The sequence below is a fragment of the Anolis carolinensis genome, chromosome 4 (assembly GCF_035594765.1).
Source record: "Anolis carolinensis isolate JA03-04 chromosome 4, rAnoCar3.1.pri, whole genome shotgun sequence".
Lineage (NCBI taxonomy): Eukaryota > Metazoa > Chordata > Lepidosauria > Squamata > Dactyloidae > Anolis > Anolis carolinensis.
The window spans coordinates 122,592,268-122,618,933 of record NC_085844.1 but is presented as its reverse complement, the minus strand read 5'-3'; the positions used below and the strand labels follow the sequence as shown (position 1 = coordinate 122,618,933).

Below are 26,666 nucleotides of genomic sequence, written 5' to 3'. Positions count from 1 at the left end.
CTGCTGTGGACTCATCTTGTTGTGTTAATAATAATAATAATAATAATAATAATCCAGCATATCTCTCTTGTTTGCTGTGACATAATAATAATAATAATAATAATAATAATAATAATAATAATAATAATAATACATCACACAGTCCTAAACACTTGGGAAGTGTTTGACTTGTGAATTTGTGATACGAAATTCAGCATATAGATCTTGTTTGCTGTGTCATACTATGTCTTTATATCACTAATAATAATAATAACATTATTTCTGTATCCTGCCTCTATCTCCCCGAAGGGACTCGGGGCGGCTCACATGGGGACAAGCCCAACAACAACATAGGTTAAAAACACTGATCCATAAATTAAAACATTGTAACAATATAAAACAACATAAACACATCAACAGAATTTAAAACCTGGACATAATAGTAACTGAATATTCAGAGGGTAAAATTGTGCAGATCTCTGAATAAAGACCCTAAAGAAGTACTTTTGGTTAATTCTGGGTGCATCTACAGTGTAGAATTGATGCAGTTTGATACCACTTTAACCGTCCTGGCTCAATCCAAAGTGCCTATGGCAATTCTGGGCAGAATTCTATATTGGTACCAAGATATTTTGCTGCCCGGGGCAGAACAGCAAATTGTGTCACTGCTCCTAAATCAATATGCCCTGCATCATTATTTTTGGCACCCTGGGGAAGAAAATTTCATGAACACCTTTCCCTGGGTGGAAAACAACACCCGTAATATATTAAATAACATGCTGCCTTTTCACAACACCTCGAATCAGTGGCCTGAGGCAGCTGCCTCTGTTTCAGGGCAGAGCTAGTCCTTTCAGTCCTGCCTACCCTGTGGTGCTGTGGTGGTTGTGTGTATCTAAAAGTGCATCTACACTGTAAAATTAATGCAGTTTGATACTACTTTAATTGCTCTGGCTCAATGTTATGGATTTATAAGAATTGTTGTTTGGTGAAGCATAGCAAAAAAACCTTGTAAGTCTTCAACTCCTCTGATTTCATAGTATTGAGCCAGGGCAGTTACAATGATTTCAACCTACATTAATTCTACAATGTAGATGCACCCTGAGAGAGAGATAGTAGTGGTTCCACCTTTCCCCCCTGCAGTCCTGGATTGGTATGCTCCAAGAATAATTTCATGACAGATGCCCTTTTTTGCCTGGACTAGTCCTGATTTATAACAACTCGGTATGCATTTGTGGCTTCTTAATAAGACTTAATAAGGCCTTGCTGGAGTTGATCAATTGAATCATAATTCTTCATGCAAATGTCGGTTCATTTTAAGTTTGCCTCTTTTAAAAGGCTTCTGCTGATGAAAGCTATTCAGCACTGTGATCTGACTGCTCTTGCCAACCTCCTAAGTAGATTTCCATAGCAGAAAGTGGTTGGAGGTGACTTTCTAAATAATGCTTAGTCTGTGTTTTTTCAGTCTGGAACAACCGGTTTCCTCATAAATTATCTTCAACCCTGGAGAGCTGAGGGAAGTTACTTTCTGGGACTATGAACTGCCAGAATTCATCAGCCAGGGGCCATAGTGGAATACCTTTTGCGGTTCTGAGTTGTACACATCTCTTTCAATAAGGGTGAATCTCCACAGTAAAATGAATGCAGTTTAATGCATTACTTTAACTGTCATGGCTCAGTGTTATGGAATCAAGGGAATTGTCGATTTACAACATATTTAGGGTGATGCCATAAAGTGATGCCACAGAGACACCAAACTACAGCTCCCAGGATCCCATAGCATTGAGCCATGGCAGAGAAAACTCAAGACCTTGTAAAACTACAACTCCCAGGATCCCATAGCATTGAGCCATGGCAGTTAAAGTAGTATCAAGCTGAATTCATTCTACAATGGAGCTGTGCCCTGAGTTTGCAATACAATAGAATCATGGGTGTTGTAGTTTAGGGAGGTACCAGCATTTTTTTTTTGGTAGAGAAAACTCAAGACCTTGAAAAACTACAACTCCCGGGATCCCATAGTATTGAGCCATGGCAGTTAAAGTAGTGCCCAGCTGTATTCGTTATACATTGTAGTTGTGCCCTGAGTTTGCAATACGATTGGAATAATGAGAGTTGTAGTTTGGTAAGGTACCCATATTTTTGGCAGAGAAAACTCAAGACCTTGTAAAACTACAACTTCCAGGATCCCATAGCATTGAGCCATGGCAGTTAAAGGCCTGTAGAGCTGTATTCATTCTACAATGGAGTTATGCCCTGAGTTTGCAATATGATAGAATCATGGGTGTTGTACTTTGGTGAGATACCAGAATCTTTTTAGCAAAGAAAACTCAAGACCTTGTAAAACTACAACTCCCGGGATCCCATGGCAGTTAAAGTTGTTTCCAGCTGTATTCATTCTACAGTGGAGTTTTGTCCTGAGTTTACAATGCAATTGGAACCATGAGTGTTGTAGTTTGGTGAGGTACCCACATATTTGGGCAGAGAAAACTCAAAACCTTGTAAAACTACAACTCCCGTGACAGTTGAAGTAGTGTCCATCTGTATTCATTCTACAATGGAGTTTTGCCCTGAGTTTGCAATACAATTGGAACCATGAGTGTTGTAGTTTGGTGAAGTACCCGTATATTTGGGCAGAGAAGACTCAAAACCTTGTAAAACTACAGCTCCCATGACAGTTGAAGTAGTGTCCATCTGTATTCATTCTACAATGGAGTTGTGCCTTGAGTTTGCAATGTGATTGGAATCATGGGAGTTGTAGTTTGCGGAGGTACCAGCATTTTTGGCAGAGAAAAAGACCTTGTAAAACTACAACTCCCAGGGTCCTATAGCATTGAGCCATAGCCATTGAAGTGGTGTCAAGTGAATTAATTCTACTATGTTATGTCTTCATAGATTCAAGAGACATGACTGCTGTCCTGGGTGACAGTTCACAACACACAAATCTGCCACTGTGATCCATTTTAATTGCCATGGCAACATCCTATCGAATCCAGAGGTTTACACCACTCTGTTTGAAGATTATAAATGTACCTTCTAATACTACAAATCCCAAGATTCCAAGGGAAGCTGCCATTGCAGTTAAGGTGGAATCACGAAGAGCTATTTAGTGTGGGAAGGCTCCCAATTGAAAAGACTGGGAGAATGGCACTGAACAAACTTCCAACAATGTCACTTGGGAATCGTTTCTTTGGAGGTACACGCGTGTTTAGAAGTGGATAGATTCCGAGTGAAGAATTAGTGTGGACTGAAGTCTATTGCCCATCTAAAGCAACTGCATTTGAACAGTGGCAAAAGGGGAAGACGAATTGTTCCAGGAGCTGGTTTGCCTGAAAGATATCAGTTCTCTTAATCTTCCATGGGACAAATTCTGTCCCAATTTCCAAGATTTTAGCTTCGCTGTTACAATTCAGTGGCAATGCTCTCCTATACGATACAAAAAATAACCTATGTGGGAATATGAATCGGCATATTTGAAAGCCGTTAATTCACTCCAAATCCAGAAAACTTAAAGTCTTGGACTTTACAAAGAATGTCAGGAGCAGCTAACACTTCCCAACAAAGGATTCCCCCCAGGCAGGAAGCAGCAAGGCTTTGAATCTGCAAAGCCATTAAATGCAAGGTGAATAACTGCAACATTCACACTTGCCTCAGGCAGACAATAGTTATTTCTCCCACCCTGATACATAAACCCCTACTTGAATAGTTTCCAACAGACCTCACAACCTCTGAGGATGCCTACCATAGATGTGGGCTAAGCGTCAGGAGAGAATGCTTCTGAATTTTGTGGTGCTTTAAAGACCTACAAGTTTTGTTTGGCGCAGCCTTGTTTTGGACTCCAGCTTAGCGCCTTGGGTGAAGCGGGCTGATGCCAAATAAAACTTGTTAGTCTTTAAGGCACCACAGGACTCTGTTGTTTTTGAAACAAGAGGCTCCTAGGCCATGCCAGCAGAGGCATTCTGGGGGTTGGAGTCGGAATAAAAGAACTTTCCAAACTTCGGAATGTCTCTTTAAAAAAAAAAAAAGCCAAAAAAACCCCAAATATCAAGATCACCTCGCAAAATTATATAGAAAAGTTAAGGATTCTTCGTTAAAACAAGTGGCTGGCATCTCCCCATTCATGCCAAAGAATGGGGAGATGCCAATGAAGCAGATCAAAGGAGGCGCCCATGCAAAGTGACTTATCAGTCTACCTACATTGTAGAAATTGAATGCAATTTCTCAGTCCCTGAACTGCCATGGCTCAGTGCTATGGAATCCTGGAAGTTGTAGTTTTGGTGATGCACCAGCATGCTTTAGCAAAGCATTAAGTACAGAGTATTGTCAAAGGCTTTCATAGCCGGGATCATTGAGTTGCTGTGAGTTTTCCCGGACTGAATGGTTCCAGAAGCATTCTCTCCTGACTTTTATCCCACATCAGTGGCAGGAAGCCGCAGAGGTTGTGAGGTCTGCTGGAAACTAGGCAAGTGGGGTTTATATATCTTTGGAAAGTCCAGGGTGGAAGAAAGAATTCTTGTCTGTTGGAAGCAAGTGTGAATGTTGCAATTGGCCACCTTGCTTAGCATTGAATAGCCTTGCAGGTTTGAAGCCTGGCTTCTTCCTGCCTGGGGGGAATCCTTTGTTGGGAAGTGTTAGCTGACCCTGACATTCTTTGCAATGCCCAAGACTTTAGGTTTTTCTGGATTTGGAGTGAATTCACTGCTTTCAAATATGCCGGTTCATATTCCCACATAGCCTCCCACAAGGATAGCAGAAAACATCAAAACTTTCAAGCGTCCCCTGGGCAACGTCCTTGCAGACGGCCAATTCTCTCACACCATAAGCGACTTGCAGTTTCTCAAGTCGCTCCTGACACGAAAAAAAAGTGGATCACATTATAATAGGAAAGATATTATAATAGACAGGAGTTTGTTGTAAGGTTTGTGCGAGGAGAACTAGATATGGCAAAGCACACTTAAAATGCTTAATGCCTTCTTTAGGACCGCTTAGACCTTATTGATCACCATATTAATATAGAAATCCGTGAGGGCAGAGATTTAATTTAATTTATTTATTAAAGTATATATTTTTAAAATTATAATTTTTACTGATAAAAAATTTTGATATAATTTTAAAAAATTATCTTCACTCTTGTGACTGAAGGCTATGACTTTCTGAGAGTTGTAGTTTTACGTGGCTTTTGTGCACCAAACTACAGCTCCCAGGATCCCATGTCATTCAGCCACGGCAGTTAAAGCGGTGTCAAAACTGGGTTAATTATATAGTGCAGATGCGCCTGCAGATTCCTCAATCCCGGTTGTTTCTGACTCAGAACTCCGAAGTTTTGTCTCCTCCAAACCAACCAAAGCTGTTATTTCACTGGCAGCGAGAGGAGTTTTTAATTTTTTTAAAGCGAACAAAGGGACTGTATTCGAAAGGTTTCCTCTCATTCCCCGCCTCCTCCTCCTCCTCCCAATCCCGCCACAAGTATTTTCCTACAGTTTTCCTCCGGGGCAGATTAAACTTTGACAGGCGGGATAAGAGGCGATTTTGTCTCCTTTGAGACTTCAAGAGAAGGGAAATCCCCCCACTGATAACGGCCCTACGACAACGGAAAACTCCCCGGAAAATTAAGGAATAAGTCAGCTAAAAAAAAGAAAAAGACACGAAGAAAGGAGGAGGGAAAAAATTAATCTAAGAGCAATCCTTTGTATTAGGAAAGCCCAGTTTGCGTCTTTAATACAGCAAGCGAATTAATACTAATGTTTGATATTCATCGCCTAAGATCTATTTGCCCCAACATTCAGGTTTGCAACTTTTCGAATCTCAGACCCTTTCTACACTGCTATATAAAATCCAGATCATCTGCTTTGAACTGGATTATATAGCAGTGTAGACTCATAATCCGGTTCAAAGCAGATCATGTTGGTTATCTGCTTGGACAATCTGGATTATATGACAGTGTAGAAGGGGCCTCGGGGAACATCTAGACTGAATACATGGCTGGATCCTATGAAATCGTAGGAACTATAATTCGGTGAAAGGCCACAGACCTTGGGAAACTACAACTCCCATGATTCCATACCACAGGGGCCCCTTTCACACAGTTGAATAAAATCCCACATTATCTGCTTTGAACTGGAAAATATGGCCCTGTGGACTCAGATAACCCAGTTCAAAGCAGGTACTATGGGGTCGGGTTGTTGTGTGTTTTCCGGGCTGTATGGCCATGTTCAAGAAGCATTTTCTCCTGACGTTTTGCTCACATCTATAGCAGGCATCCTCAGAGATTGTGAGATGCTTTGGAAACTAGGCAAGTGGAGTTTATATGGCTGTTGAATGTCCAGAGTGGGAGAAAAAACTTTTGTCTGTTGGGGGAAAGCGTGAATGTTGCAATTGGCCACCTTGATTCGTATTGAATAGCCTTGCAGCTTCAAAGCCTTGGGGAATCTTTTGTTGAACTTGATGAACCCGCCTGGACACAGCATATTATTAGAAATGCTGGACCACTCTAACAACCACCATGTCGGACTACACAGAGAAGCCATTGAAATTCACAAACATGTGGACAATTTCAACAAAAAGGAGGAAGCCATGAAAATGAACAAAATTTGGCTACCAGTATTTAAAAAAAAACTCCCAAATCAGGACTGTAAAGAAAGAACAACTCTATGAAAAAGGAGGAATTCCAGACATTAAATAATCAGGGCCAGCTAACATCTCCCAACTAAGGATTCCCCCAGGCAAGAATTAGCAAGGCTATTCAATGCTAATCAAGCCGGCCAATTACAACATTGACACTAGCCTCTAACTGACAAGAGTTCTTTCTCCCACTCTGGACTTTCCACAGATATATATACCCCACTTGCCTAGTTTCCAACAGACTTCACAACTGCTGAGGATATTTACCATAGACGTGGGCGAAACGTCAGGAGAGAATGCATCTAGAACATGGTCATACAGTCCAGAAAACTCACAGCAACCCAGTCATTCTGGCCATGAAAGCTTCCACACACACACAAAAATGTGGATTATCTACTTTGATAATCTGAATGGGACCACAGCCTGCAAGGAAGGCATGACTTTAAGGCACCCAGCAGGAAAACTGTAGGGAGGACTAAGAAAGGACTAATTGTAGTTAGAATCATGTAGTTGCATATGTTGAAGTGGACTGGAGTCCACGCAAGTTTATGCCAGATGGGTTTTGATTTATGGCACCCTGACATGGACCTATCACTAGTTTCTTGGCAGGATTTATGCGGACAGGAGTGGTCATTTCCAGGGGATTGTGATCTGAGGCTGAGAAAGTATGGGGGTGTCTTTGATGGTGTTTTCCTCGATGATTTGCCCAAGCCCATCCAATGGGTTTCCATGGCAGAGGGGGACTTGAAACTTGAGTAGTAATAACGGATTCATGTCCTTGTCGAACAAAGTCTTTCATGGCCGGAATTACTAGATTGCTGTGAGATTTCAGGGCTGTATGGCCATGTCCAAAGACAAGATGGATGGATGATATCCTTGAAGTGTCTGGCTTGACCTTGAAGGAGCCGGGAGTAGCGACGGCCGACAGGTCGCTCTGGCGTAGGCTGGTCCATGAGGTCAGGAAGAGTCGGAAGCCATTGAGCGAATAAACAACATGGTCATGTTCCAGAAGCATTCTTTCCTGACGTTTCTCCTGCATCTATGGCAGGCATCCTCAGAGGTTGTGAGGTCTATTAGAAACTAGGCAAGTGGGGTTTATATATCTGTGGAATATGCATGGTGGGAGAAAGAACTCTTGTCTGCCTGAGGCAAGTGATTAGCATCGAATGGCCTTGCAGTTTCAAAGCCTGACTGTTTCCTGCCTGGGGGAATCATAGAATCATAAAATAATAGAGTTGGAAGAGACCTCATGGGGCATCCAGTCCAACCCCCTGTCAAGAAGCAGGAAATCGCATTCAGAGCACCCCGACAGATGGCCAACCAGCTTCTGCTTAAAAAGCCTCCAAAGAAGGAGTCTCCACCTCCTTTTTTGGGACGTGTTAACTGGCCTTGAATATTTCTTGTCTGGAATTCTCTTGTCTTCTGAGTGTTCTTCGGTTGTCCAATGAATGTAGTTTGACACGACTTTAACTTGCCAAGCCTCGTGAGAATTGTAGTTTCTCAAGATCTTTTGCCTTCTGGGCGAAAGAGTGTTGGTGCCGCACCAAACTACAACGCAGAACATTGAACCGTAATAACACTATGCAATAATTATATATATATATATATATATATATATATATATATATATATATACCTGTGCCTGGTTTGAAAGTGTTATTTCCTGTTTAATTGTGCGGAAAGAACTTTAGTTGTTCTACTCCAGAAACTTCGTTTTGATGGTTGCCACAAACTACGTTGAATTGGTGGAGACTCAGAAGACATTCCTTGAAAAAGTACAGCAAAATGTGCTGCAGGATGTCCCATAATAATAAAGTTTTGGCAGTTTAAAAAAACTTTTTTTCCCATGTCTGTATGATAGAACCAATTAGAAAATGACATTTGTAACCCAGGAACAAAAATCTGTGTTCCATAGTGTAATTAAAGTGCTTAATTTTACAGTGGAAAACGTTTTCCTCGGGCACTTCCCAAAAGCTCCGACTTTTAGAGGCCATTTCTCTGGGTTGTGTGAGTTTTCCGGGCTGTATGGCCATGTTCCAGAAGCATTCTTTCCTGATGTTTCGCCCACATCTATGGCAGACATCCTCAGAAGTAATGAGGTTTGTATGTTGGAAACTAGGCAAGTGGGGATTATATAGCTGTGAAATGTTCAGGGTGGGAGAAAAAATTTTTGTCTGTTTGAGGCAGGTGTGAATGTTGCAACTGGCTACCTTGATTCGCATTGAATAGCGTTTCAGCTTCAAGGTCTGGCTGCTTCCTGCCTGGGGGAGCCTTTGTTGGGAGGTGTTAGCTGGCCCTGATTGCCTTCTTCTTAAACATCTTCAAGATGCGTTCCCACGAAAAAGTGCTTTCGTTTTAAAGATTGGAAGGGAAAGCATTTGAAACAACTTACCAAAACACCACACACACACCCCGAGGAAAAATTCAGAACAATAAACATTTTGAAAACTCAAGAACTCGGGAAGCCCTGAAAAATTTGGTCAGAACTGCCAAGTTTCTGTTCTTGTTTCTCTCCGACGCGCTGAAGCGACCCTATGATAAATTTTGTTGGGCTCCGAGTGTGTGTGTTTGTGTTTTCAGGGCTGAAATTCACACCCTTCTCTCCAGAGTCGTAGTACTTTCCCACAAGAGACAGAGATGAAAATCTGGAAAGAAGGAGGGGAAACATGGAAAGCCCCAAAAGTTGCCTTTCCTTCCTTCCAGGGTTACTTTTTGAGGAGAGGAACTCACATTTTCCGACAAAGGAGGAAATCTTTCCTCTGAGACCTTGGGTCCTTCCACACAGTCATATATATAACCCAGAATATCAAGGCAGAATAACCCAAAACATCTGCTTTGAACGGGGTTAACTGAGTCCACACTGCCATATATCCCAGTTCAGAGCACATAATGTGGGATTTTATTCAGCTGTGTGGAAGGGGCCCTTGATATCTTGCCTACAACTGTGGTTGGATCGACACTGGCATATAACTCAGTTTGGAACGGCTTCATGATCAGTAGACCTATATAACTGCAGTTTAATAAAGTTCAATTTCAGTCTATGGGTCTACTCAACTGACCACAGCATTGGACAACAGTTTAGATCCTGCTTGCCTCGTCGCGTTGAACTATTCCTCGTTCACCAACTCCTAACCGAGCTGGGCTGTTGTGCATTTTCCGGGCTGAATGGCCATGTTCCAGAAGCATTCTCTCCTGACGTTTTGCCCACATTTATAGCAGGCACCCTCAGAGGTTGTGAGGCATATTGGAAAACTAAGTAAGGTAGGTTTATATATTTGTGGGTGGGAGAAAGAACTCGTGTCTGTTTGGAGGCCAGTGTGAATGTTGCAATTAATCACCTTGATTAGCATTAATGGCCTTGCAAGCTTCATTCCTGCCTGGGGGAATCCTTTGTTCTGATGTGTTATCTGTCCCTAACTGATGCATGTCTGGAATTCCTCTGTTTTCAGAGTGTTGTTCTTTATTTACTGTCATGATTTTAGAATTTTTTAATACTGGTAGCCAGATTTTTGTTCCCTTTCCTGGTTTCCTCCTTTCTGTTGAAATTGTCCACATGCTTGTGGATTTCAATGGTTTCTCTATATAGCTTGACATGATGGTTGTTTAGCGAGGTCTAGCATTTCTGTGCTCTCAAATAATACCAGTATAGGTTGGTTCATCAAGTGCTCTGCTATGGCTGACTTCTCTGGTTGAAACGTCAGGAGAGAATGCACCTGGCAGAAATGGGGTTGGACTGGATGACCTTTCAGCTCTAGGATTCAATATACAGACCCGGAAATATTTCTCCTTCCAACAGTTTCCTAAGATTTCTTTTTTCCGTGTCTGAAGCGACTTGAGAGACTGCAAGCTACTTCTGGTGCGAGAGAATTGGCCGTCTGCAAGGACGTTGCCCAGGGGACGCCCGTATGTTTTACCATCCTGTGAGAAGCGTTTCTCATATCCCCGCATGAGGAGCTGGAGCTCACAGAGGGATTCGAACCCGCAGTCCTGTGGGTACAAGGGTTTATCCCATTGCGCCACCGGGGCTTCTATGCCAGTCAATGCAATAAATGTCCTTCTGTTTCCTTTCCGCAGCGCCCGGTGCGACTCAAATGCCGATCCTGCTGTGATAGGGACTCAGGGCTTCATCATTCCCTGCCTTTGGTGTTTAAACCTCCTTAGAAACAGAGTAGCGCAATGAAAGCCCCTTTCCGGGGCTTCTGGAGAGGGGGAGGCTCATCCACAGGGACGATTGAACACAGTTCGAAACGAGCTTCTAGCTGAGGCGCCAAAGCAAGTTCTTCATGAGCATCAGCGGTTGGTGCCGTCTCCATCCTCCGGCCGATTCTAGGATTTCCCCGCGTTCTTCAAGACCGGTTTGGGATGTTAATGTGTATTCAATGGTCAACGTAGACCTTGAGCGGTTCAAGCAGAGTGTGGATCGTGGTCTGAGAGGCGAGCCTTGGACCCGAGTGGAAAGAGATCGAAACTGCTGGAGGAGGGTGTGGAGACAAGAAAGTTCAATGTGTTGTCGGAGGCTTTCATGGCGGGAATCACTGGGTTGTTGTGCATTTTCCGGGCTGTATGACCATGTTCCAGAAGCATTCTTAGTGGATCTGATGAAGCTGATGAAGAAACACAACCTCTATCTACAGATCCACTAAGAAAATCCAACAAATGCTATGTTCAGCGAAGGACAAGAAGGATCTTCTCACCTCTGTAGGAGTCTACCATATACCATGCTGTGGACAAGTCTACATAGGGACCATCAAATGCAGCATTGCCCAGACACGAGTCAAGGAACATGAGAAGTCTGCCATAACAGAGCACTTGAGGAACCAATTTGGACACAGCATATTATTTGAGAACACAGAAATGCTGGACCACTCTGACAACTACACAGAGAAGCCACTGAAATCCACAAGCATGTGGACAATTTCAACAGAAAGGTGGAAGCCATGAAAATGAACAAAATCTGGCTACCAGTATTTTTAAAAACTCTGAATAAAGAACAACACTCTGAACACAGAGAAATTCCAGACATGAATCAATCAGGGGCAGCTAACACCTCCGAACAAAGGATTCCCCCAGGCAGGAATGAAGCTTGCAAGGCCATTAATGCTAATCAAGGTGATTAATCACAACATTCAACAGACAAGAGTTCTTTCTCCCACCCGGACCGTACACAGATATATAAACATTCCTTGCTTAGTATCTCCATATACCTCACAACCTCTGAGGATGACTGCCATAGTTGTGGGCGAAACGTCAGGAAAGAATGCTTCTGGAACATGCCATACAGCCCGGAAAATCCCCAACAACCAAGAGGGGAGAGACGCAGAGAATGAGAGAGAATAGGAGCGAGATTGCAGACACAGAGACATAAACCCACTCTACCGATACATAGTTGATATAGAATTTCTTAAGGCAAAGGGAAAAGGGGAGACTCCATCCTTCTCCGCTCAACCCGCTGCTTTTTGGGGGATCCCGGCCAGTCCCCGGATCCCTTTCCAACTCTGGCCCGCCTTCACACGTTCCAGGGAGAGCTCTCCCGATCGCCAAGTCCGTCTTTCGGCTTTTCCGCGCCTTCCTCGCTGCCACGAAGCCAAACAATAGAAGAAGACAATCGAGGGACGGAGGGAGGGGAAAGGAAAGCCCCTTTCCACATTCACACACACCTCACGGCTCCTGCAGAGTGGGTTGAGGGAAGCCAGCTCCTCCTGAGCTGCTCCTGCCCCGCGTCCGTCCATCTATCATCCCCAAAAGACAGGGCGCGGGCCCCCCACGCATTCCTGAGCCAGTGCGCAGGCGCGGGGCAGGTAGCGCCCTGTTCTTTACGGCCAGGTGAGCCGCCGGCAGGTAAGCAGAAAGGCTTGGCCTCCGGAGAGAGGCAGGAGAGCGGGCGGACCCCAGGACCGGCAGGGACCCGAGCAGAGAGCCAGCATGTCACTCCTTGCCAAAATGAGCGACTGGCAGGTAATACTTACTTCTTGGCCTCCTCTTGTTGTCTTCTCTTTCTTTTTCCCCCCTGGGAAGAGGGAAATGTACCCAGCCCAGGCAAAGTTCTTTAGGCGTGCACACGTATTGATGCGGTGCCAGTCAAAGAGAGAGAAAAAAATCTCGAGGGCCACCTTTCCACAGCACATTCCGCCGCTCACCTGACTGAGGAGTTGCCGCTGCCGCTGCTTCTGTCCCCTCCGGGCCTTCTTTGGGAAGAAACGGATCCCGGAGATTGATCTGCGTGGGTTGTTTTCTTCCTTTTCGCTTCAACAATCGCCCTGTGGGCTATTTGTCACCTCGGGACTTGGCAGGGAGGCAAGGGAAAGGCCGCAGCAAGCCAACCTCTCACTTGGCTTACAATCCTCTTCTCTATGGAAAGGAGAGCAGGACTCTAGACTGCCCAACACACCTTTTGGGTGCCTCAAATGTTCGCTGTTATTTGACCTGCTGATTCTAAACATGGCAACAGTTGTCCCCTACCAGCGCTAGTTTTTGAAATACAGAACACATGGCATCTTCCAGTTGCCATCTGCTCGCCCATAGGAAAATCTAAGAAGCTAGAGCTGCTGCAGTCTATCCAATGCACTTCTTTGAATCAGTGCCCCAAATAACCCCAGGAACAGGCCTACATTCTAAGACACTAATAGTTATTGTGTTGGGCTGTCCAATGGGACATTATTGTTATTTATGACTTTTGGTATAATATTTATTATTATTATTATTAATCTTTCCCAATGATCATTTTATTGACATGTCAAAATGAGTTCTTCCAATGCTTTTGCAACCTCACAGTTTTTGAGAGTGGATTAGCATTGCTGAGAAAATGGTCCTCTGTCAACAGAAAGGGCAGTTCTCCTTTGCAAGAGAAAGTCTGAAGGAGAATGGTTAGCACTTTACCAAGAAGGAGACATGGACTGGGGTTTCTGAAGAGAGGACATCACTACAACAGATATTATTATTCATAAATAATAATAATAATAATAATGAAATAATACTATTAATGTTAATAAAATAAAATATCAATATCAATATTAATAATAATATTTAATAATAATAATAATAATAATATGATTATGCCAGAAGTCATAAATAACAATCATGTCCAATTGGGAGCATTATTATAATTATTATAATTATTATTAAATATTAATAATCCCACCTTTTTCTGATATATGGAGTCAAGGCAGCTAACAATACATATAGGTATAAAACAAAGTCCATTAAGTTTGAGGGGCTAATTTGTAGGCCAAGATAAGGTTTTAAGGAAAGCACTATACTGAAGTCTCCAGAAATCTGCTTTGTTGGGACAGTCAACATTTGAGCAGCCTTCCTTTCTTTTGCCAAGGCCAGGACTTTTGTAGAAAAGGCCTGTGTCTGCTGAGTGTTGCATGTACCTCTAGCCTAGATAGGTTGGAAAAAAGAAAGAAAGAAAGAAAGAAAGAAAGAAAGAAAGAAAGAAAGAAAGAAAGAAAGAAAGAAAGAAGGAGGGAGGGAGGGAGGGAGGGAGGGAGGGAGGGAGGAAGGAAGGAAGGAAGGAAGGAAGGAAGGAAGGAAGGAAGGAAGGAAGAAAGAAAGAAAGAAAGAAAGAAAGAAAGAAAGAAAGAAAGAAAGAAAGAAAGAAAGAAAGAAAGAAAGAAAGAAAGAAAGAAAGAAAGAGAAAGTGAGCACTTGTAATCTTACTGCCTGCATTCCTTCAAGTCGACTTTTGGATACTTTTGGAATTTCAAAGCATTTTCCTAGGTAAGGAATGAGCAACGCGTTTTGCCAGTTCCTTCCTCTGAAACATAGCCTACAGAGCCTGGTATTTCATATAACCCAGACTCTCAAGGCAGAAAATCCCACGATATCTGCTTTGAACTGTGCTATCTGAGTCCACACTGCCACATATTCCAGTTCAAAGCAGAAAATGTGGGGTTTTATTTGAAAGGAGCCTCCCGGATTATTCCGGGCTGACTGTTGGGAAATCTGAGCTGTTAGGCTCCAAATTGAGGTGATTCCACCATAAATATAGCAGAGTACCAGAAGTAAACTTCATAACCAGCTAGCCAGCTAGGATAAGCTTCTATTCCTGAGGATGTCTTAGGTTTGCAGAGTTTGACCCTGTTCAACTTGCAAGATCTGATATGAACTGGTGCTTTTAGATCACATGTATATATAGAATATCAGTATGGCTTAGGGAAGAATGAGGGAAGGCGGAAGTTATGGAGGCGGCTACCAGCTCCAGTCCTGGAGGACCTTTGGTGACTCAAGTTTGAACTGAACACCTCGTTGATTCGGCATCCGTTTTCTGTGTGGCCTCTTGAGTGGATGGGCCCTGGAGTCTCCTTCTTTCAGTACCCAACCACTTATGCTTCCAGTTTCCCTTCTTGCTCCACGTCTTGCTCGTTGCGCGGCGCTGGCTGGGAGTCACCTTTACTTTCTTTCAATCTCTCAATTTCTGCTCTTCTCTTCGCCGCCCCGAAACACTGAGTTTCAGCGAGGTGGGAGCAACGAGCTTTCTACAAGGTTGGCGATGTTTCCCCCCGTTTTCAGAGCGTAAATCCACCAAAGAAAGTGTTAACTTGAAACGTCGGGCCTTTCTGCCTTTTGTGGCCGTGTTATCTGTTTGGAAACTTCTAAGCGTTATTGGATTCGAGCTTTAAAGCTGAGAGAAGGCCCACTGATTTCTATGGGAAAGCTTGGTTTGACACTTGGGATGGCAATTGGGGCCGAATTTGTAAACAAGTGTAAGAAAGAGAAAGCCGATTGGAAAAGCACCTTGGAAAGCAGCAATTCCAGGGCCCTTCCACACAGCCCAATATCCCAGAATATCAAGGCAGAACATCCCACAATATCTGCTTTGAACTGGGTTATCTGAGTCTGCACTGCCATATATTCCAGCTCAAAGCAGATTGTGGGATGTTCTGCCTTGATATTCTGGGATATAGAGCTATGTGGAAGGTCTCCCATATTTGCTGAGACCTGTTGAACTCCGAGGGAATTGTTTACAAGTAGATACCATTATAAAGCGAGCCAGGATCCAAGTCAAAGATGAATAAAAAAAACACATATCCATTTCAGGCGGATTCGTTCCTACTGGAAAGAAACACAGAAGATCGCAGTGTTGTCGAAGGCTTTCATGGCCGGAGTCTCTGGGTTGGTGTGAATTTTCCGGGTTTTAGGGCCATGTTTCAGAAGCATTCTTTCCTGACGTTTTGCCCGCATCTATGGCAGGCATCCTCAAAGTTTGTGAGGTTTGTTGGAAACCAGGCAATTGGGGTTGATATATCTGTGAGAGAAAGAACTCTAGTCTGTTGGAGGCAGGCCTGAATGTTGCAATTGGCCACCTTGATTAGCATTAAATAGCCTTGCAGCCTCAAGGCCTGGCTGCTTACTGCCTGGGGGAATCCTCTGATGGGAGGTGTTAGCTGGCCCTGATTGATTCATTTCTGGAATTCCTCAATCAAGGATCATGAAAGCCACTGCAGACTACTCCAACCAGAGAAGTCAACCATAACAGAGGACTTGATGAACGAACCTGGACACAGCATATTATTTGAGAACACAGAAATGCTGGACTACTCTAACAACTACCCTATCAGACTACACAGAGAAGCCATTGAAATCCATAAGCATGTGGATAATTTCAACAGAAAGGAGGAAACCATGAAAATGAACAATATCTGGCTACCAGTATTTTAAAAAAACCCCTCTAAAATCAGGACAGCAAATCAAGAACAACACTCAGAAAACAGAGGAATTTCAGACAGGAATCAATCAGGGCCAGCTAACACCTCCCAACAAAGGATTCCTCCAGGTAGTAAGCAGCCAGACCTTGAAGCTGAAAGGCTATTCAATGCTAATCAAGGTGGCCATTTGCAACATTCACACCTGCCTCAAACAGAGGAGAGGTCGTCTTCCCACCCTGAAGATTCCACAGATATATAAACCTCACTTGCCTAATTTCCAACAGATCAGACAACCTCTGAGAATGACTGCCATAGATGCAGGCGAAAAGAAAGAATGCTTGTGAAATATGGCCATACATCCCCGAAAACTCACAGCAACTTACAAAAGATCAGGTTATTAATACCTCAGGTGCTCTGGGCCTAACTGCGCAGCACTCAAGTTACAGTAGTGTATGATGGGTGTGTGTGTGTGTGTTAGTTTGAGTCAAATCTGTAAGCTTCACTGTAAGGCAGCACATTTAAGTCAGCCATGCTTCTTGGCCTGAACATCAAGTAAGTGGGCTCTGCTGTGGAGGAGAAGGGAGGGGAAACTGGTTCCCCGTGTAATTCAAGTATTATAGCCAGTGCTGGGTAGTAGTTTGGGAGTGGGATTGTGACTCTAGAGACCTGGGTTCGAATCCCCCATCAGGCTGTGGAAACCCATTGGGTGACATTGATTCGCACTGTCTCAGCTTAAATAACAGACTCCCACAGAACAAAACTTCCTAAGAAATCCCAGTGATAGGGTCGCCATAAGTCTAATACGAACTTTGAAGCACATAGAAACAACTATTGCCTGAGGATGAATGGGCTCCTCTACATATTGTTGAGAATTCACAGGTTACTTAGGAGTTTTGGACAAGTTCCCAACCTCCCTTACACTGAAGAAAGAGGTAGTAGAAAGTTTGTTATTGTTACAGTTAGTAGTTGGATTGTAGGTTGCTGAGGAAGAAATCAGAAAGTGTTTTCTGTGTGTGTGTGTGGGGGGGGGGGGGATAACATTTCCTTGAGATATGAAATGCATAGATGTACTGTATTTGGCATATAATGTGTGACATCTGTGTGTTTATGCATGTATATGTGTGTGTATCTGTGAGTGTGTGTATGGTGCCATCTACAGCTATATGATAGACATATGTGATGCATGGTTGAGAATACACATACGCATTATACTTATATGGTTGTTGTTGGGACTCTAGCAGCAGAAGCGTGCTGGGCCCATAACCCTTTGTTGGGAATATATTGAGCGGTTAGACTCAAAAGTTGTGAATATATGTTAGCTCTAAATGTGTATAAATGTGTGGTATACATACATTTTATCTACTGGATGTGTTCACATATGATATATCTTGCCCTGCATACACAATCTGCAAACATATAATAGATCTACTGTATGTAAGGAAAATAACTATAACCATCTAAGATACACAAAAGAGATAATATATGTGTGTGTGTATATATATACCTGTAGCCATAGGATAGACAGAAAGAAAGGGTATAAATAAAGAAATTAATAACATATCTGTATGTAATGTATATTTTCTGGTCATGTTATATTTTATAGTTATAGATATATGAGACATATATGCTATATCTCTGTATATAAGGCAATCTCTCTCTCTATCTGAGTGAGGTGGTAGTCTAACACTCAGTAGTCCAACTAGGACACTGGGAGACTAGAGTTTGAACCCCTTCTCAGTCTTGGGAACCCACTGTCTCAGCCTCAGCTTCAAACCCTAAGCCTCAGAAGAAGACAAAGGCAAATCCTTTTTGACCAAAACCAATAGGTTGCACTTAGGGTGATTATAAAGACTTGAAGGCCTACACCACCACCACCAGCACAAACAGTATCTGTTATATACTGTACTTGCTGTCTTAGACAATGTATGGTACATGCTCTTGTTATATACTGTAGGGCATAGATACACACATGAGATAGTGCGCCTGCGTGCATGCACGTGTCCTACCCTGCAGCTATCACACGTGCCATGGGCATGTGTCTATTTGTGTTGCCTTTCTAAGTCCGACCTTGCTCAGTGCTATGCAATCTCTGGAGGGTTTTAAGCAGGGGCTGGATGGCCATCTGTCGGGAGGGCTTTGATGGTATTTTCCTGCCTGACAGAATGAGGTTGGATTGGAGGATACTTGGCTTCTCTTCCAACTCTGTGGTTCTATAATACCTAGATGGAAAACCTATGCTCATAGAGCACTTTTTCTTATTAATATATTCGGGGACTTGCACCCACCTGCTGAAAAAACCGACTTTTGAGCTTATGGTTTAAGTCTGGATTTCACAGACTCCTGCCATTCAATCCCTATCGGCATTAATGCTGAACTCCCTGATATTTAAATGACACGTGGCCTTGCCTTTGAGTAGAATTCACTAAACAGGCGCCAGTTACTTAGCATCGCAACCCATTTCTCCCGACCAATATCCCATAGTTTCCCCTTGGGCTACCTTTGATTTCCACCTCAATTTAGGCTCTCAGCCTGTAGGGGATTCTTGAGGCGCATCCTTAGGCCACAGAGCCTCAGAACAACAAACAAACAAGAGATCAGGACAAGCCAACGCTTTATTGTCTCCAAGGGTCCCTTCCTTTCCCAACACCACGAAGCAAATGAGTTTTGTGACGTTGTGTTCTCGAAGGCTTTCGTGGCCGCAGTCACTGAGTTGCTGTGACTTTTCCGGATTTTATGGTTATGTTCCAGAAGCATTCTCTCCTGACCTTTCGCCTGCCTCTATGGCAGGCATCCGCAGAAGTTGTGAGGTCTGTTAGGGTTTATATATCCGTGGAATGTCCAGGATGGGTGAAAGAACTCTTGCCTGTTTGAGGCAAGCGTGAATGTTGCAATTGGCCACTTTGATCAGTATTGAATGGCCTTGCAGCTTCAAAACCTGGCTGATTTCTGCCTAGGAGAATCCTTTGTTGGGAGGTGTTAGCTACCCCTGATTGTTTCCTATCTGGATTTCCCCTGTCTTCAGAGTGTTGTTCTTTATTTACTGTCCTGGTTTTAGAGTTTTTTAAATACTGGTAGCCAGATTTTGTTCATTTTCATTGTTTCCTCCTTTCTGTTGATATTGTCCACATGCTTGTGGATTTCAATGGCTTCTCTGTGTAGTCTGACATGGGGGTTGTTATCGTGGTCCAGCATTTCTATCTCCTCAAATAATATGCTGTGTCCAGGTTGGTTCCTCAAGTGCTCTACTATGGCTGACTTCTCTGGTTAAGTTTGATTAAGTCTTCAGTGCCTTTCATGTTCCCTGATTCCTGTTTGGGCAATGCTGTGTTTAGAGGTCCCTATGTAGACTTGTGTAAATTACTGTAGACTCCTGCAGAGGTGAGAACTTAGCATGAAAATGAACAAAACCTGGCTACCAGATTTTTAAAAACGGTAAAATCAGGACGGCAACTAAAGTAAAGTCAATAAAGAACAACACTCTGAAAACAGGGGAATTCCAGACATGAAACAATCAGGGCCAGCTAACACCTCCCAACAAAGGATCCTCCAAGGCTGTAGGTAGCCAGGCCTTGAAGCTGCAAGGCTATTCAATACTAATTAAGGTGGCCAATTTCAACATTCACACCTGCCTCGCACAGACAAGAGAGTTTTTTCTCCCACCCTGAACAATCCATAGATATATCAACCCCAATTGCCTGGTTTCCAACATACCTCACAACCTCTGAGGATGCCTGCCATAGATGTGGGCGAAACATTAGGGGAGGAAGCTTCTGGAACATAGCCATACAGCTCAGAAAACTCACATCAACCTACCTTGATTAGCATTGAAAAACCTTGCAGGCTGATTCCTTTGTTGGGAGGTGTTAGCTGGCCCTGATTGTTTCACGTCTGGAAATTCCCCTGTTTTCAGAGCGTTGTTCTTTATTTACTGTCCTGATTTTTTAAATACTGAGAAAAATCTCTTCTCTAGTCAATTATTCGGTGAGGCAAGGTTATTAAATCAGAAGAGCGCAGGCCTTACAATTCCTCTACTGGCTGTTTTACCGCCTTATCACACTAGAGCATGAATCCACTTTAAATCCGGTTTCTGTCTCCTGCAGAATTCTGGGGTTTGTAGTCTGCTGAGGCTAAGGACCTGTCTGCCTGAGCTATTTAAAGCCCTCTCCCTAAAGTGAATTTAACATGGATTTAAATTGAATTCAAGCTCTAGTGTGATGAGGTCCTTAGGCGCAAGCCTTTCCATGCATGGAACTCAGGCTGGATCTACGATGCTTCAGAATGCAGATTGACTGCATCGACTTGGACGGTGTGTACAGCCCAGTGCCATTCTGAAACGGTATTAGATGACAGCGTAGATGGTGAGGGCTTCCTTCTGCGTTGGTTAGACTGGATGAATATTCTTCTATCGGAGCAAACATTGCTTCTGCAGAGCCTGGCTTTGATTCCCATGCCTTTGCAGAAGGAGACAACTGGGGATCACAGGTACAAGAGGCAGACGAAGTGGAGAGATTGAGAGAAAGAGAAGAATTGGAGACAATTTAAAGAGGATCCTTTAAAAATGGGAACATTCGGGACCCAAGCCGAGCCTCCTCCTTTCCCTCTCCTTCTGGAGGGGAGGGGGCACCTTTATGTTGTTTTTTCTTCTTCAGAGGAGGGGGCACGGCGAATCCAATCCGGGGCTCCCGGTCTTTTGGCGTTGGCGGCGCAACTGGGCTGCGCCTGCTATGCTAATGAGGCGAGGCGGCTGCGTTGGGAGAAGACTGGCTCAGGGAAAGGCAGAGGGGGGAAAGTTTCGACCATTAGAGGGAGATCTTCCTCTTCTTCCTCCTCCTCCTCTTCTCAAGCACAGCAGCGGGCGCGCTCTGCATGCCAGAGGAGAGCGCCAAGGCAGGCAGGAAGGCAGGCAGGGCGGCAGGGCATCGCAGCCTCCTCTCGGTCTCTTTCTCTCTCTGTCTCTCTCTCTCTCTCTCTCGCTTGTCTCTCGCCGCGCCAATCCATGAAAATGCTTTGGAAACTGACGGATAATATCAAGTATGAGGAATGCGAGGTAAGCGCTTTTCCCAGGGGATTCCCGACCCAGTATCTGATCCCTCTCCCAAGTTTGGCGCTTAAGGGGCTCAATTTGTCCACCCCTTTTTTTTTGGGATCTTCAAGGGGAGGGGAAGATGCACAGTTGGGGGGCTGTCGAGGCCGAAGAAAAGGCGAGAGGGCGGAGAAGGAGAGGTCTTTCTGTGCCACCGCTAGGAAGAGAGAGAGAGGAAAGAAGAGGGGGAGAATGATGGATGGACGGATGCATGGATGGGTGACACCGGGGAGGGAGGAAACGCAACGCCGATAGAGGTCTTGGGACGAGTCCTCTCTCGCCCCGACGGTGGCAGCAGGGCACCAAAAATATAAAAGGTCCAAGGGGTGGCTTCCGGAGTAGTTTGCCAACCCAGAGTCTGGTTTGGAGAAGAGTTATGACGCGATGGCAGGAAACTCCGATTTGGTGGAGAAACGGAATGGGTGCCTTTGCCGCACGGCGCCGGAGATGCGCTTTAAGCTCTTTCGGGGTGCACCGCGGAATGTTTACTCTCCCGTATACCCAAATAGCAGAGGATTCACCTCAGATACCGGGTGTCTTGGTGGGCAGAAGGATGCCAACGTGAAAAGAATCCTGCTCTGGAAAGAAGCCAAACTCACAAGTGTCGTCGAAGGCTGGGTTGCTGAGAGTTTTCTGAGCTGTATGGCTATGTTCCAGAAGCATTCTCTTCTGACGTTTCGCCAGCATCTATGGCAGGCATCCTCAGAGGTTGTGAGGTCTGTTGGAAACTAGGTATATATCTGTGGAAGGTTCAGAGTAGGAGAAAGAACTCTTGTCTGTTGAAAGTGTGAATGTTGCAATTAATCACCCTGATTAGCATTGAAAAGCCTTGCGGCTTCAAAGCCTAGTTGTTTCCTGCCTGGGGGAATCCTTTGTTGGGAGGTGTTAGCTGGCCCTGATTGTTTCATGTCTGGAATTCCTCTGTTTTCAGTGTTGTTCTTTATTTACTTTCCTGATTTTAATACTGGAAGCCAGATTGTGTTCATTTTTATTTATTTATTTATTTATTTATTATTCAAACTTGTATGCCGCTACTCCCCTAGGGATTTCTTTCTTTCTGTTGAAATTGTTCATATGCTTGTGGATTTCAATGGCTTCTTTGTGTAGTCTGACATGGTGGTTGTTAGAGTGGTCTAGCATTTTTGTGTTCTCAATATGCTGTGTCCAGGTTTCTTGGAAACAGGGGACTTCCAGGCATGAAACAATCAGGGCCAGAAGGATGTAATGGATCCCAACGTGAAGTGAAGGCTGCTCTGGAAAGAAGCCAAACTCACTAGTGTTGTGGAGGGCTATCATGCCCGGAATCACTGGGTTGCTGTGAGTTTTCCGGGTTATATGACCGTGTTCCAGAAACATTCTCTCTTGACGTTTCACCCACATCTATGGCAGGCATCCTCAGAGGTGGTGAGATCCTCACAACCGCACGAAGTCACAAGTGCTGGCGACCCTGTTATGACTTTACAGCCCCCCCCCCCCCCCCCAAGTAGATTGCAGACAGCGGGCCGTTTAAAACCGGCTTTTCGGGTCGTGGTCCTTTGTTTGCCTCCTTAGCAGATGTTTCTTTCGGGATGTAAAAAGGCTAGTATTGAGATCTACGGCTCCTTCGGAAGGGCGAGAATGTCAGAAGCGGAGAGATTTGGGGGCTTGCAGGAGGGAAGTGCCCCTTAATGACAAGAAACGCTCTCCTCCACTCTTCAACTTTGCTTGCCCGTCGCTTTGGTCGCTTCTCCGTTATTTGTTTTGCTTCATCTCTGGACGGGTAAACAAACAGCCAGAGGTTTGTCGGGGTGCTAGGAACTTAAAAGGGTTTGTTGCCTTCTTGTAAGAAAAAGTACAGTGTCTAGATCCAGGGAAGTCATGCTTCCGACCCCTATATTCTGCCTTGGTCAGACCAGACCTGGAATACTGGGTCCAATTTGGGCATCGCAATTTAAGGGAGATGTTGACAAGCTGGAATGTGTCCAGAGGAGGGCGACTAAAACGATCAAGGGTCTGGAGAACAAGCCCTACGAGGAGCGAGGAGCGGCTTCAAGAGCTGGGCATGTTTAGCCTGCAGAAGAGAAGGCTGAGAAGAGACATGATGAGGGCCATGTATAAATATGTGAGAGGAAGCCATAGGGAGGAGGGAGCAGGCTTGTTTTCTGCTGCCCTGCAGACTAGGAGGCAGAACAAGGGCTTCAAACTACAGGAAAGGAGATCCCACCTGAACAATAGGAAGAACTTCCTCATAAAGGATCAGTTCCTAACTATGAGAGCTGTTCAGCAGTGGAAGTCTCTGTCCCTGAGTGTGGTAGAGGCTCCATCTTTGGAGGCGTTTAAACAGAGACTGGATGACCATCTATCCGGGTGCTTTGAATTCGATTTTCTTGCTTCTTGGCAGAAGGATGGACCGGATGGTGCACAAGGTCTCTCCCAACTCTAGGATTCTATGACTCTACTTGAAGCTGCCTTCCTGGTCTGTATATTGACACCGTTAGAGAGAATCCTAGAACTGGAAGAAACTTCCAAAGGCCATTCAGTCCGACCCTATTTCTGCTGGGTGGAGGAAATACAGTCAGGAGTTGGCTCTAAGGGCCCTTCTGCCTTATATTCCAGAATTGATCCCAGATTATCTGGCAGTGAAGACTCATATAGGTAAAGGTTTTCCCCTGACATAAAGTCTAGTCTAGTCATGGCCGACTCTGGGGGGTTGATGCTCATCCCCCTTTCTAAGCCAAAGAGCTGTCAGTAGATGCCTACGTGACTACATGGAACGCCGTTACCTTCCCGCTGGAGAGGTACCTATTGATCTACTCATTTGCATGTTTTTCGAACTGCTAGGTTGGCAGGAGCTCAGGCTAACAGCCGGAACTCACCCCGCTCCTCGGATTCAAACCTCCCATGAGGGGTCATCCACTGCGCCACCGGAGGCTCTGTAGACTCATATAATCCCGTTCAAATCAGAAAAATTTGGGACCAGATTCTGGGATGTAGGTCAATGTAGATTCAGTCAGAAGGAAAGAGAGGACCAAGGCTGGAGGACAGGAAAAGCCTCAGGTTGGCTAGGTGGCGCTATTGAGGGGGGGGGGGTACATCTACACCTAATCCGGGAGTCCCCTGGGCAACGTTCTTGCAGACGGCCAATTCTCTCACACCAGAACTGACTTGATGTTTTTCAAGTCGCTCCTTACACGTAAAAAAGAAACTGTTGTAAGGAAAAGGACTGCCTGGTCTGTATATTGACACCGGTTAGAGAATCCTAGAGCTGGAAGAGATTTCCAGAGGCCATCTAGTCCAACCCCATTTCTGCCAGGTGGAGGAAATACAGTCAGGAATGGACGCCCAGCTCAGAGAGGTCCACGGAGAGTGACCCAGGATCTGGTCTCAGATGGGACATGAGAGAAGCCTCCCACAAGGATGGTAAAACATCAAACATCCCGGCGTCCCCTGGGTAACGTCCTTGCAGACGGCCAATGCTCTCACACCAGAAGCTACTTGCAGTTTCTCAAGTCGCTCCTGACAGGGTGAGGTAATGGGTTAAACCTTTGTGCAGGCAGGACTGTTGAGTGAAAGGTCGGAGGTTGGAGCGGCCAATTCTCCCACACTAAAAGCGACTTGCAGTTTCTTAAGTCGCTCCTGACACACAGAGAGACACAAATCGTTTCAAGCCCTGATTGGAGAAAGGAGTTTAGTTGTGCAGATGGTTAGGAACGAGCTGGAGGCCTGGATGGTGAGGCCACAAACCGCAGAGCAGTGTTATACGCGCGCGAAGGGCTTTCTTTTGCGTTCGAGGTCGGAACTGCGTTAAGCGGGCTGTGTAGACGGGGCGGGTGGGGGAGAGGCTGCGTGTGGCGAGCTCTGCAGAGACACGCCGAGGCCCTGCGCTGGTTCTGCGAAGGCGGCGGGGAGGAAAAGGGGAGCAGGGCGGCAGGAGAGTTGCCGAGCCAGTCGGACGGGTTGAGGAGCTGGGAGCCTGAGCTTGTCCGGGCCGGCAGAGAGAGCAGCAGTCGCCACCCCTTCCTTTCCCTTCCTTCCTTCCTTCCTGCCTGCCTTTCTTTCCCTCCCCACCTCCCCCCTTCCCCACCCGAAACCGGGGAGAGAGACGGGGCCCTCGCGCCATGGAGGCCGCCACGGAGGAGACGGGCCCCGAGGAGCCGGGGAGGAGCGTGGGCCCCGACGAGGAGGAGGAGGAGGCGGCAGCCCGGGAGGGAGACCTCTCCGCCTTCGCCCCGCCGCCTCAGGTGCGCCCTGGGCTCAAGCAAAGCCTTTTCCTCCCTTCTGCCCCTTCCGACCACTCTCTCTCTACTCTTTCCTCCCCCTTCCCTTCCTTTCTCCTCCTTCTCCGGCCTTCTCCGCTCTCTGCTTCCCTGGCCCCTTTCTCTTTCGCTTCCCCAGGCCTTGCAACCTTTTAAAATGTGGCCCCTTCCCTGTGATTCGCCAGACACCTCCGCGGCGGGGCTCTCTCCCTCTCTCTCTCTCTCTATCCCCCTCCTCCTTTTTGTCTCTCTTTCCCTCCCTTCCTCCCTCCCCCCTCCCTCCCTGATTCCATCCCCTGATCCTTCCCTTCAATGGACGTCATTTAGAACAGACTCCTGCCTTGAGTCGCCGCCTCGCTTCACGCTCGATTTCCAGCTATTCTTCCCTTATTAAGCCTTCGTGTAATATTAATCGTCATGAATATCTGCTATTAGGGAGTCGGGGACTCTAAGCAAGCGGCGGATTTTTTTTCTCTCTCGCTCCTTTCTTTCTCTCTCTTTCTCTCACGTGAAGTAAAATTAGGGGAGGGCAGAGGAAAGGGAGGGGGCGAACACAGCCGCACACACATGCGCTCTCGCCCACACGCACCCTCTCTCTCTGTCTCTCTCTCTCTCTCTCCTCTCTCTCTGTTTCACACGCGCAACTTTGCCTCCTCTCGCCTCGAGCTGCTGCGTTTCGGGGTCCAGTCCGGATGGCTCCTCTTCGCCTGCGGTTCCCGGCTCAGCTTGGGCGCTGGGGACTGGGGTTGGGGGCAGTCTAGGCTTTTCCTATTGTGTGAGTGTGCCTGCGAGAGAGGGACAGAGAGGGAAAGCGGCAGCTCAGGACAAGAGCCAGGAAGGAAGGAAGGAAGGAAGGGAAGACGAGAGCGCGCTAAAGAGCCATACTTTTTTCTCTGCCTTTTTCCCCCCTTCTCCTGCCTTGACTCCGTCGCCCCGCAAACCTCGCAGATGTTAGTTCACAGTTTCTCGGCGATGGTGAGTGGATCCAGATTTCTCTTCTCTCGGGGCTGGGGCTGGAGGGCGAAACCGCGCTGGGAGACCTGCCTTGCTCCCTCTCCCGCATCCCACCCAGACCTCGCTTCCTTCCCCTTCTCTTTCAAAGCGACA

General features: G+C 45.5%; 1 protein-coding gene across 4 annotated transcripts in view; it reads left to right on the top strand.

Moving 5' to 3' along the window:
- Positions 1–12,443: 12,443 nt before the first annotated feature.
- tfap2a (transcription factor AP-2 alpha) overlaps positions 12,444–26,666 on the top strand; it is a 47,357-nt gene continuing 33,134 nt past the window's right edge. The window contains exons 1-2 of one of the 4 annotated variants that reach the window (XM_062977713.1): positions 20,860–21,288; positions 26,508–26,534. In XM_062977713.1, the coding sequence (XP_062833783.1) occupies positions 21,238–21,288; positions 26,508–26,534 (78 nt within the window). In that variant the 5' untranslated portion in view covers positions 20,860–21,237. Of the gene's footprint in view, positions 12,550–20,859; positions 21,289–24,139; positions 26,535–26,666 lie in introns of those variants that run through there. The other 3 variants (XM_062977716.1, XM_062977714.1, XM_062977715.1) reach the window with 3 other exon arrangements.